Source organism: Hylobates moloch, unplaced genomic scaffold (assembly GCF_009828535.3).
Source record: "Hylobates moloch isolate HMO894 unplaced genomic scaffold, HMol_V3 SCAFFOLD_32, whole genome shotgun sequence".
Classification (NCBI taxonomy): Eukaryota; Metazoa; Chordata; class Mammalia; order Primates; family Hylobatidae; genus Hylobates; species Hylobates moloch.
In genome coordinates, this window is record NW_026652307.1 from 3221187 (window position 1) to 3234172 (window position 12986).

The 12986-nt window shown below is 42.0% G+C and overlaps 1 protein-coding gene across 1 annotated transcript in view; it reads left to right on the forward strand.

Moving 5' to 3' along the window:
* The window catches only part of LOC116463300 (serine/threonine-protein phosphatase 4 regulatory subunit 1-like), a 72389-nt gene that overhangs the window by 10153 nt on the left and 49250 nt on the right, over nucleotides 1-12986 (forward strand). The window contains 1 exon segment of the mRNA XM_032146335.2: nucleotides 10301-10433. Within this exon segment, the coding sequence (XP_032002226.1) occupies nucleotides 10301-10433 (133 nt within the window).

Here is a 12986-nt window from a genome sequence, read left to right on the forward strand (position 1 = left end):
GAAATTTAGAAAGTGGCAGAAACATAGAAAGCAGCTGCTGCTTAAAAGCTTATTATAGTGTAGATGACAAATGAAGTCAAAACATGATCAATACTGGTTTATTTCATATTTTACACTGGGCCAAGACAACTTGAAGTTATTATTAGAAACTGTTTTGTTCAGAAAGCTTTGTTTTTCTGCATCGTGCGAAGCTTTCATGAATGGAGTTAGTAGCTATTTTGTTTTTCAAATGTGAAAAAAATACAGTGAAAACAATTTGAACTAGGAATTATTTATGTGCTACTTCATATTTCATTTCTAACTTGAATGCTTAAGATTCCTGATGTTTATGTGTGGTCTGGACTTGTGGGGTCCCAGAGTAATTGTTTGTAATATTGCCTTGTAGACCATAGCCCCTTGTTTCTATCAGCATTTGCCAGACAACATGCCAACTTAGCAATGGCTAGAAATGTTAATTCTTTTTTTTTTTTTTTTTTTTTGAGAGAGTCTTGTTCTGTTGCCCAGGCTGGAGTGCAGTGGCATGATCTTAGTTCAAGCAATTGTCCTGCCTCAGCCTCCTGAGTAGCTGGCATTACAAGTGTGTACCACCGTGCCTGGCTAATTTGTATTTTTAGTAGAGATGAGGTTTCACCATGTTGGCCAGGCTGGTCTCGAACTCCTGACCTCAAGTAATCCACCTGCCTCGGCCTACTAAAGTGCTGGGATTACATGTGTGAGCCACAGCACCTGTCCTTAGAAATGTGAATTCTAGAAAATTGTTATTTTTTTGAGACGGGGTCTTACCCTGTCTCCAAGGCTGAAGTGCAGTGGCACAGTCATAGGTCACTGCAGCCTTGACCTTCCAGGCTCAGGTAATCCTCTGATCTTAGCCTCCCCGCTAGTTGAGACTACAAGTGCACACCAACATGCCCTGCTAATTTTTTCTACTTTTTGTTGAGATGGGGTCTTCTTACGTCGTCCAGGCTGGTCTCAAGCATCCTTCTACCTTGGCCTTCTAAAGTGCTGAGATTATAGGCATGAGCCACCACACTGGCCTCTAGAACATTCTTTTTGAGAGAAAGGATCATTTTATATGCTAATCCCATTGTTAAGGGACACAGCAAACTAGCTAGGTGGATCTTTACCATGCATGCATTCTTTCGTTCAGCAACTTTTATTGAATGCTTGAGGTGGCCTAGACATATCAATGAGTCCATCAAAGATTCTTACCCTAAGGGTAGGGGTAGGAAGAGTGGACACAGCTGACAAGCAGTAAACCCAGGAAGTAAATGTTTTGTGTGTTCAAAGGCAGGGAGTTCTCTGGAAAAACAGGAAAGTAGATCAGGATAAGGGGGCTATAGATGGGGGACTTGGAATTTTAAAATAAGGTGGTCAGGGAAGACCTTATTGAGAGGATGATGAATGAGCAAAGATTTTTAAGAGGAGAAGGAATTCTTTGTAGAGGGATCGGCCAGTGAAAAGGCCCTCTGCCGAGGGACTGAGCATCTGGGAAATAGCCACAAGGCCTGTGGCTGGAGGCAGAGAAGGAGAGAAGTGGGAGATGAGGCGAAGAAGTAAGGGGTGGGCCAGATCTTTTCCACTGACTGCACAACCCACAGGTAACACTGCCTGGCCTGTCTTTCTCTTTTACAGTGTTTAACTGGGGAGATTTTGCCTTACTTCCCCCCACCCCCAGGGGACATCTGACGTTGGCTGGAGATGGTTTTGATCATCACAACCTGGGGAGGGAGTGCTCTGGCACGTAGTGGGTAGAGGCCAGGCATGTTGCTAAACTTCCTACAGTACACAGCCCGCAGAACAAGTATAATCTGGCCTGGAATGTCAATAGTGCTGAGGTTGAGGAATCCTGCTCTGTTATCTTTATATAGTTCATCAGTTGTTGATTTATTTAGTTTGTCTTTTAAGATTTAATAAAGAAAAAAACACGAAAACGTCATGGGAAAAGGTTATTCATCATGTTACCTGGTTAGAATGCCTTCACAATTGACATTGAAGCGAATGCTGGCTATTTTCATTCACTTTGAGGAAAGGAGAGCCAAATCTTGCTTCCATGTATATTTTAGGAAGCCCTGGTGCATTGAAGGAGTAGTTAAAAAAAAAAAAATACAGCATTCACAGGTAAATAGTAATAATCTTACTGATAATCTTACTAATCTGGACTCAAGTAGGATTTCCTAATTTTGAGGAAGTCCAGACCTGTTGATCCACACCAGGGAAAATATTTGCATATGTGGGGAAAGAAATGATTGTCAGTACTTGGAATGAAAAGTACTATTCTTTACATATGAATATGATGGGCCGGGCGCGGTGGCTCACGCTTGTAATCCCAGCACTTTGGGAGGCCGAGGCGGGCGGATCACAAGGTCAGGAGATCCGGTGAAACCCCGTCTCTACTAAAAATACAAAAAAATATTAGCCGGGCGTGGTGGCGGGCGCCTGTAGTCCCAGCTACTCGGAGAGGCTGAGGCAGGAGAATGGCGTGAACCTGGGAGGCGGAGCTTGCAGTGAGCCGAGATCGCGCCACTGCACTCCAGCCTGGGCGACAGAGCAAGACTCCATCTCAAAAAAAAAAAAAAAAAAAAAAAATGAATATGATGGTATTAGTAGGAATATTTTCCTTGGATTTTGCTAATCCAGTATTTTTTAGACATCAGTCATTTGTGTGCCACTTTTTTCTATTTTTATTTTAATAATACTACCTGGATTTTTCTTCATATCAAATAACTTATTTTATTTAAACACATTTTAGAAAACTTTCATCAGTTGCTCTAAATGAAACTTAACCAAAATATAAAACAGAAATAAAATAACATTAAATTCTATGTATATAGACACAGTGCCTGCAAAAGATTCTGAGCTGAGACCTGCTTTGTATTAAAAGGAAGATTACCAGTCTTAGGGAAGTGTTCAAGACATGCCTGAACAAAAGGAATTTCCTTGATTTAATTGGAAAATGAAGAAGGGAATAACTTTCCCACTGTGTGATTTAATGACATTCAGTGTGTCACACTTGAAGATATGCTGTCTCAAGCTGTCTGCACTCTGTGGCCAGGTGACCAAGCTGTGCACTTGCATCATGGCTGGCTGGTCTCAAAGCTGTGCCTGATAGCATAGAACCAACCAGTGAAAGGATGGAGGCGGGATCTCGTTGGCTGTGATTGGCCACCAGTGGCCTATTAATGCAGAACTCTCCCAGGGTGGTAGCAGCTAGACAGCCTGGTTCTTTGTTCTTTATAGGACTAAAATTGTAATTCCATTGCTTAAAACAGAAATCCCTGTTATTTAGACTTGTTATTATTTCTGATGAATTTTAAACATCTTTCCTCTCTCTGCCCTTCCTTATATACTTAACATGAATTACCAAAATTTGTTCTACTAAATTCATTAATAAGATGATTGAATACTTTTGATTAATTCGTGTACATTATATTGACTGTGTGAATTCATTAATTTTACTTTTAACAGTTACGTTTTTGACCTTTTTTTTATTCGACACTGAGATACCTCATTTTGTAAGCAGAAGCAAATTAGTTAATGTCTTTGGCTGCCTTCTAACTCACATTGTGGGTACACCTACAGGTGGTTTTAGGCTAGGTGCTGCATTTCAGGTTTGGTTTTGTGAAAGCTGGATTGTCTCAGCTTTCTCAGGGGCTGATAGGCTTTCATGAATTGAATCCTGGTAATCAAAGTCTTGGGGGAGTGATTTCTATAGAAACCAGTGTTCGTTAAGTGTCTGTGCCATGTGCCAGGCATTATATGACATGGTCCCAGTGTTTAAAGGACCTCCAGGTCTAGCTCTAGAGATAGAAACAGTCTACTTAGAAGCCAGGTCTGGGCTGGGCGCGGTGGCTCACGCCTGTAATCCCAGCACTTTGGGAGGCCGAGGTGGGTGGATCACCTGAGGCTGGGAGTTCGAGACCAACCTGACCAACATGGAGAAACCCCGTCTCTACTAAAAATACAAAATTAGCCGAGCATGGTGGTGCATACCTGTAATCTCAGCTACTCGGGAGGCTGAGGCAGGAGAATCTCTTGAACCAGTGAGGCGGAGGTTGCGGTGAGCCAAGATCACACCGTTGCACTCAAGCCTGAGCAACAAGAGCAAAACTCCTCAAAAAAAAAAAAAAAAAAAAAAGAGAAACCGGGTCTGATGGTGTGTGCCTGTAGTCCTAGCTACTTGGGAGGCTGAAGCAGGAGGATCTCAGGAGTTCAAATGTAGCCTGGGCAACATAGCAAGACCCTGTCTCTACAAAAATAAACAAAAAACAGAAAGAAAGAAACAGTCTACTTAGAGTTAATATTGTACCACTTTATGTAAAATGTTGAAGCCTGACAACTGCATAGTTCCATTTACTGCTCCTGCTTTATGTTATAGTTTAAAATATATAGAACCTCTGCATATGTTATAAATTCCACAGCACAAGGTTTTAATTTTTGCTTTAAACTATCATATGCATTTTTAAGTTAAGAAGAATAATAGTTTTTAAATATTTACCGTTTCTAATGCTCTTGATTCCTTTTGAAGATACAGGTTTCCAAATGGTATAATTGCACTTCAGCCTACAGAACATCTTTTAATATTTCTTGTAGTCCACGTTGGCTGGCTGTGTAAAAAGGGTGTGTTAGAAACAAATTTTTAGCATTTTTTTTTAATCGGACAGTGTCAGATTCCTGGAGGATGTTTTCACTGGATGTCAAGTTCTAGATTGCTAGTTTTGTCTCTCAGTCCTTTAAAGATGTGGTTTCGTCTCTACTAAAAATACAAAAAAATTAGCTGGGCGTGGTGGCGGGTGCCTGTAGTCCCAGCTACTCGGGAGGCTGAGGCAGGAGAATGGCGTGAACCGGGCAGGCAGAGCTTGCAGTGAGCCGAGGTCGTGCCACTGCACTCCAGCCTGGGCGAAAGAGCGAGACTCTGTCTCAAAAAAAAAAAAAAAAAAAAAATGTGATTTCACTGTCTTCTGCCTCTACTGTTTCTGGTCAAGAGTCAATGGTCATTCAGGCCATGACTCCATGTGTATGATACTTGTTTTCTCTGCTGCTGTCCCGATGATCATGTTTGGTTACTAGCAGTTTGACTCTAATGTACCTAGATGCAATTTTCTATGTATTTATCCTCTTGGGATTCACTAAGATCCTTGATTCTGGAAATTTATGTCTTTCACCAAATTTGCGGAATTTTTGGTCATTATTTTGTCATCTTCGTTCTTCTATTAAGTCCACTCACTCAGTGAATTTTTAAATTTCAGATAATTGTTTTAGTTCTCAAATTTTTATCTGATGCCTTTTTATATTTATGTTTCTTTGCTGAGGCTCCTTCTCATTCATGGCACATTTTCCTTTCCATCCATAAGCATTATTGTAATAGTTGCTTTAAAGTCCTTGTCTGTAATTCCAACATTTGAGTTCTCTCAGAGTCACTCTGTTTTGATTTTTTTTTTCTTTCAACTAGTTCAGGTTTTCTTGTTTTCTTCATATGTTGAGTAATTTTGGAGTATAATTTGGATATTGTGAATGTTACATGTTGTAGAACCTCTGGATTCTGCTATATGCCTCCAAAGAGTATTGATTCTTTTTATTTCTTTTGTTTTATTTTACTAGGCACTTAAATTGACTGGGGTCAGACTGTTAACTCATCACCCGTAGAGTGGATAATATTCCAAATCTTGGTTCAATTGTTTTAGCCTTAGCTGTACTGATGGGAATTTGTCACACAAATGCTTGGTTTAGGGCTCAAGCCAGGGTTTGGGCAGAGTTGAATACAGAGGCTTCCCCTGTTTGACTCTTTCCTTTCTGGGATTCCTCCTCTTTGCCCTTCCCCACACTCTCTAGTGTCTGTGGTTGCCCTGAGCTCTGGAGATACAAACATAAGCAATATTAGTAATAGAATCAGCTAATGATTTAATGATAGTAATAATTCTGACTCTGCCACTCTATGAGTAGCAATTTTCTTAACTTCTCTGAGCTGCTTTTTTGTTTTCTAATTTTTTTTGAGACAGGGTCTCACTCTGTTGTCCAGGCTGGAATGCCGTGCTGTGATCATAGTTCACTGCAGCCTCGACCTCCTGGGCTCAAATGATCCTCCCTCCTCAGCCTCCTGAGTAGTTGGGACCACGGGCACATACCATCACAACCATTAAGTTTTTATATTTTTTTTAGAGGCAAAGTCTCACTTTCTACCCCAGGCCGATCCCCAACTTCTGGGCCCAAGCGATCCTCCCATCTCAGCCTCCCAGAGTGCTGGGATTACAGGCATGAGCCACTTTACCTGGTCTGTTTTTTATTTTTGTAATGGGATTAATATGGTTTTTTATCAAGATTTAACAAACTACTGCTACTACACAGAAAGCTCTTAGCACAATTTCTGGTTTATAGAGGTAACCAAGAAGAGTAAATTATTATTCATTATTTTATGGCTTATACATAGCTTTTATTTCCTTGTTGATAGTGTAGTTTTATATAGTTAATGTGGTAGGATCATTAATATTCTCCAGTGACATCTATTCTTTGGTGGAGCTAATTGCTAAGTTCGTTAGTTGTCTGACTAAACAGTTTTTTGAAGAGTGAGTATTTTCTGTTATTTTATAACACCATGTTCTTAACCCATGAAGTACACAGTGGTCCTCAGAAGATCTTTTGAAACCCCTGATCCTGTATGAAAAGTATTGAATGTATGTGACTGTAGATATCTTCAGGTTCCAAAACCGTCTGTTACCCCAAAGCTTGGGAGCTACTGCTTTAAACTTAATGTTTTCAAGTCCATTCCAGCCTGGGCCTGCAGATGCTATATAACTATCTGTGGGATCGAGGCTGCCTATTCCTTCTGGACTCCGAAGTGCATTGAGCATAGCTCGTATGCAGTGACTCTGGTCGTTGGGCTTGGCTGTGGCCCAGTGTGGGCCTGTTCATCCAAGGCAGCTATTGTACAGAGAAATGGCATATTTGATTATGTCATACATATTTTTTCTGTAACTGTATAATTCTTTATTAAAATTCTCTGAGTAGCTGTTATACAGTGTAAATTTTTAATAAGCTCATATTATTAGCCTAAAAGAATTAGTTGAGGAAAAATGTGGTTCACGTTCAAAGAAAAGTAAGTACCTAGGCACAAACTTGTCATCTCTAGATGGAACTCTTTTCCATTACTGCCTACATTGACTTTGGGTTTTCTACCTGCCTGGTAGGACTCTACTTTTTCACATCAGTGCCATCACCAACTGTCTAGTTTTCAGGGTGAGGAGTAGGAGGGATGCATTTCCACCTCTAGAGCAGGTGCCGATTAATCTTTCTGGATCTAACTATTGAGGCTGTTATTTTGCCAAAATTAGCCTCAGGGAAGTCCTCAGCAGCCTGTTTCTTCATCTTTATTTTCCTGGGTTAGCAATGGAAAGGCTAGGTGGGGGAGTGGGAGAAGGGAGGGCTCTGCCAGGTGTGTTTCTCTTTACTGGGCACAAACTCCGCCAGGCTGTCTTTGAAATAGCAAGAGTCCTCTTGATAATTAGCTCTCAACTCCAGGTAGTTCCCTGCCTGCCTTATCCTTTCAGGGATGGCCTCTTTTCTAGCAGGAATGGGAGGAGAAGATGACTGCTTAATAGAAAAAGTTAGTCATATCAGGGATTCTTAAAAAAAGACAGTTATATTTCTTTTTTTTTTCTTTTTGAGACGAGGTCTTGCTCTGTTGCCCAGGCTGGAGTACAGTGGCGTGATCTCACCTCACTGCAACCTCCGCCTCCCAGGTTCAAGCTGTTCTCTGCCTCAGCTTCCCAAGTAGCTGGGATTGCAGGCATGCACCACCACGCCTGGGTAATTTTTGTATTTTAGTAGAGACGGGGTTTCACCATGTTGGCCAGGCTGGTCTTGAACTCCTGGCCTTAAGTGATCCACCCACCTCAGCCTCCCAAAGAGCTGGGATTGCAGGCGTGAGCCACCACAGCTGGCCAAGATGGCTACATTTTTAAAACTTCTAATTTTAGTCAAAGAATAGATATTCGTAGGCTGACCGTGTGCTCTGAGCCAAGGCCTTGCCTTGCTTGGCACATGGACCCTTTCCCTTCATCCATAGATCACACCCGTAAGGCCTCGTCTACATTTCCAGGTTCAGTGTCTTATGTGGAGTGAGAGGACTTATATGTCAGGCAATGCAAATGTAAGCCCTTGTCATTTTTTACAATGTGTTTACAGTATTTTCCACTTGTTTTATCTACTCCTAATTTGACAGCTATATTTTAATAACTCATTTTTATTAAATCTTTCTGAAGAATTCAAACTAATGTTCAGAAATAACAGCACAGGACCTGACCGTTAGTAAGCAGGTAACTCCTGCTGGGAATAGCTGCGCATGAGCCTCCTTCTGGTTAGGGCAAACTGGGTGAGTGACCGAGGGAAAGCTGCCTAACTTCTTTAGGTATTGGTTTGCTCATCGGTAAAACAAGCAAAAGAATCTTACTTGGTTGAGTTGGTGTGGGAATTGAATCATATGTGAAAGCTACTTCCCTGTCCCTGGCCTATTATTAGAGCTCAAAAAATGTGGCCATTATTTTTATTATTATCATCATCCCAACAACTCCCCTTACCACTGTTATTCCTAGAGAGTAGCCTCTTTGCTATGAGTGTTCATTGCCCTGGGATTAGTCAGTGTGTTTTATAGAGTGGATGGAAAGATTAAGTTAATTCAGTGGTTGGTGTTTTGTTGGAGACCATACTTGGTAAAATGCATAGTCTTAAAGTAAATTATGTGTTTAATAATGTTCCAGGGGCACATAGTATGTGCTCATTAAACATATAATGAGTAAATTCACTTTAAGACTATGCATTTTACCAAGCCCATGTGCTAGGCTTGGAGAATCCAACAGTAACTGGACATAGTTCTGCCCTCAGGAGCGTTTATTGTGTAAGGACTTCTTGCAGATAAACAGTGAACTTCATGTTGCAGGAGGCTGGCACAGGTCGTCATCACCAGGGGTACCTGAGGTATGAGGAGAGTGGGAAGGCAAGCCATTCTAAAGAGGCTGCACCCTAGCTGAGACCTTAAGTCTAAATGAGAGAGAGTAGGTAGGGAACAGCATCTTCCGAACGCTGTGGAGGATGTGAAACATGGGAGTAAGTAAAGGGAGGTGAACAATGTCAAGGTCGGCCAGATCCTGCAGGTCTTCCCATGCATGGTCCCACTTACTCCAGCATCCTGATGGCACAAGGGAGGGGTTTCATCCCACCCTCAAGATGAGAACACGGAAGTGTGGACAGGTGACATGACGAACTCTGGCCACACAGCAGTGAGTAGTAGTTGTGGGATTCATCCCATTCCAGGTGTGTTTGGCTCCAGAGCCCATGAATTCAGCTACCCACTGCACAGGAGGGAAAAGAGCAGGTTTAAAGAGGAAGAGGGGCTAGGCATGGTGTCTCATGCCTGTAATCCCAGCACTTTGGCAGGCCGAGGCAGGTGGATCACCTGAGGTCTGGAGTTCAAGACCAGCCTGGCCAACATGATGAAATCCTGTCTCTACTAAAAATACAAAAAAATTAGCTGGGTGTGATGGCGCATGCCTGTAATCCCAGCTACTCGTGGAGGCTCAGGTGGGAGAATCACTTGAACGCGGGAGGCGGAGGTTGCAGTGAGCTGAGATTGGCCCACTGCACTCCAGCCTGCGCAGCAAAGTGAGACTCCATCTTAGAAAAAAAAAAAAAAAAAAGAAGAGGAAGGATGATAATTGGCTCATTTTTGGCCAGAATGAGTTGGAGGAACTTCTTAGATACCTGTGTGGAGAGGTGTGGTTGGGTGTTGTGGGGCCACAGATATGGATGGATGGGAATGTATGTCATGGCATCTATGAGGCTACATGAGTACGTTTAGAACAGACCGGATGTGGGGTGGACTTTCTGTCAGTTTTGCTAACAAGTAAGGCCAAACTGATTTGTTTTTCCTTCAACTGCTTTAACCTATTTGCACAGCCCTGTGTGATGAGCAGAGCTTCTTCAACAGCAGGGCTTTCTTAGAGGTGAACATCTGCTCACTTGCTGAGTTCTCCAGTAGAGGATTGGTTCCTTTCGCTCATGCATTAGACAGACTGCACTAAAAGAAAGGCGTCCGGCTCTTCTTTGTTGCTCTGATACCTATTACTTTTCTTTTGGGGTTCTTCAACTGACCATTTCATTTTGGGTGAATTCTCAACGTTGCGATTCTTGGAGACTTCAGCTGTGAAGGTAGAACGCATGCCACAAGGCCATGTCTTTGCCCAAGTGTGACTTTTCACAGTTGATGCACACTTTTGAGTGTGGGTTCCCCCGCTCCATTCTTCCTCTTTAGATGGATTTGAAGACTATGGTACAGATTGCGACAACATGAGAGTAACAGCCTTCTTGGACATTCCAGGCCAGGATAACCTGCCTCCACTCACTCGCCTGGAGAAGTATGCTTTCAGTGAGAACACCTTCAACCGGTAAGCCCAACCAGGCCTGTGTATGTTGACAGCTCTCTGTTGTGTGCTTTAAGCTGACACTTGGGGCCCCTTCTCTTTGACAGCTTTGAGGAGACTTCATGGATGATGAGGTAGGTTGGATACAGATTGTCACCAGGATGCTGGGCTTCTGTCTGAATGGTACAATCTTATTAGGCTTTTTTGTTATTTTTGTTACTGTTTTGCTGACCACCTGGTAAGCCAGGAAGAAAATAGTGATGAATTTCATGGTGTTTAAGTGATTAGGATTGCCAACTGTGTTTCTTTCCCATATGCAGTACTCAGAAAAGTCATGCATTCCTTAATTGAGAAGCACCAAGAAGCATCAGTTGGAAGCATTGTCTGCCCGCTTTGTATTTTGACTGCACTGTGCATCAGGGACTTTGGTGGCAATGTGTCATGCCATGCTCCATTGTCACTGTGTACGGTGTTGGCAGGGTTCGACTCCAGGCCCACCTTGGCTCAGTAGATGACCTTGATTCTTAATATCCTGAAGAAAGCAGAAACTAAGGCTTCCCTTTCCATTTATGCGCTACCCAAACTTCTGTGAATCTGAAAGCATTCTTCCCTCCTTTCTCAGCAGAAAGTCTCTCTCCTCCTGTTCTGCCCTTTGATGGGCCCTCTGTCCCTGATCCCTCTCCCACCTCAGCTTTGCCTTCTGTTGTCTGTGTCTCCTCTTCTGTTACAGGTGCATTTTCACCCCACTTGCAACCCTGACTTGTCTTGTTCTAAACTATCCTCTGAGCTTCCCTACTTCCTTCCCCATGTAGTCCCTAGCTACACCACTTGCCAAGACTTGATGGTACTCACATAGTCTCTTTCCTTACCTTCATCAGCTCTTACTTTTAAAAATTACATTCTGGCTGAGCGCGGTGGCTCACACCTGTAATCCCAGCACTTTGGGAGGCCGAGGCGGGCGGATCACGAGGTCAGGAGATCGAGACCATCCTGGCTAACACGGTGAAACCCTGTCTCTACTAAAAATACAAGAAATTAGCTGGGTGTGGTGGCGGGCTCCCATAGTCCCAGCTACTCGGGAGGCTGAGGCAGGAGAATGGCGTGAACCCAGGAGGCGGAGCTTGCAGTGAGCCAAGATCACGCCACTGCACTCCAGCCTGGGTGACAGAGTGAGACTCTGTCTCAAAAAAAAAAAAAAAAAAAAAAATTACATTCTATTAAAAAAAAAGAAAAAGATAAAATAAAAATTATATTCTATGCCAAATATAGTAGGCTAAGCTCTTTCATCTATTAAATCATAGAAAGCTCACAAGGATGTTATGGATGGATCCATTTAATGTTGCAGGATGAGTCCATTGTTATTCTCCTTTTATGCTAGGGAATGATGATACCCTGAATGGTGTCTTTTTTCTTTTTTGTCTTTCTAGTTTTGGCATCTAGCTACCGCCAAATGTAATTTAATTTTATTGTTTCTGGACTTTATATATGTGAAATCATAAAGGATACATTACTTTTATGGATTTCACATATATTAATAGTTTGAATTTGTTCTTTTTATAATAGTGTTCTTGAATATATTGACATTTATCCATCTACTATTGTTAAAGAAGAGTTTTGCTATGAACAGTCTTGTACACGTATCTGGGGGCACACAAGTATGTGTTTCTGTAGGACATGTACCCAGGAAAGAAATACTGTGTGATGGTGTATGCTTATCTTCTGCTTTAGTAGATAATGCCAGTTTTCCAAAGTGGTTGTATCAGTTTATACTCCTACCTTTGCCCTACTTTTTTTTTTTTTTTTTTTTTTGAGACAGTCTCGCTCCATTGCTCAGGCGGGCGATCTTGGCTCACTGCAACCTCTGCCTCCTGGGTTCAAACAATTCTCCTGCCTCAGCCTCTCAAGTAGCTGGGACTACAGGTGTACACTACCATGCCTGGCTAAGTTTTATATTTTTACTAGAGACAGGGTTTCACCATATTGGCCAGGCTGGTCTCAAACTCCTGACTTCAAGTGATCCACCCGCCTCGGCTTCCCAAAGTGCTGGGATTACAGGTGTGAGCCACTATGCTCGGTCTTACCTTTGCCCTACATTTTATCTGCCGGTTGGTATTGTCAGATTTTTGTATTTTAGTCAGTCTGGTAGTTTGGTGGTGTATATAATGATATCATTTGTGATTTGAATTTTTATTTTCTTTACTGTGAGTTTAAACACTTTTTCATCTGTTTGTTGAACATCTGTATTTCTTTTTTGTGAAGTGCCTGTTCAAATCTTTGGTTGAACTGGTAGGGAGAAGACGGATTGTTTGTCTTTTTATTATCAGTTTGTAGGAGTTCTGTGTATATTCTAGATTTCAAACCTTCGTTAATTATGTATGATAAACATCTTCTTTCAACTGGTGGCTTGTGTTTAAACTCTCTTTATGGTGTTCTTTTGGTGACCAGAAGCTATTCATTTTTAATTTTAATTTTTTGTGTTTTTTTTGAGACTTTGGGTAACAAGGTAACAAGTTCTGTTACCCAGCTAGAGTGCAGTGGTGTAATCATAGCTGGAGTCTCAAACTCCTTGGCTCAAGA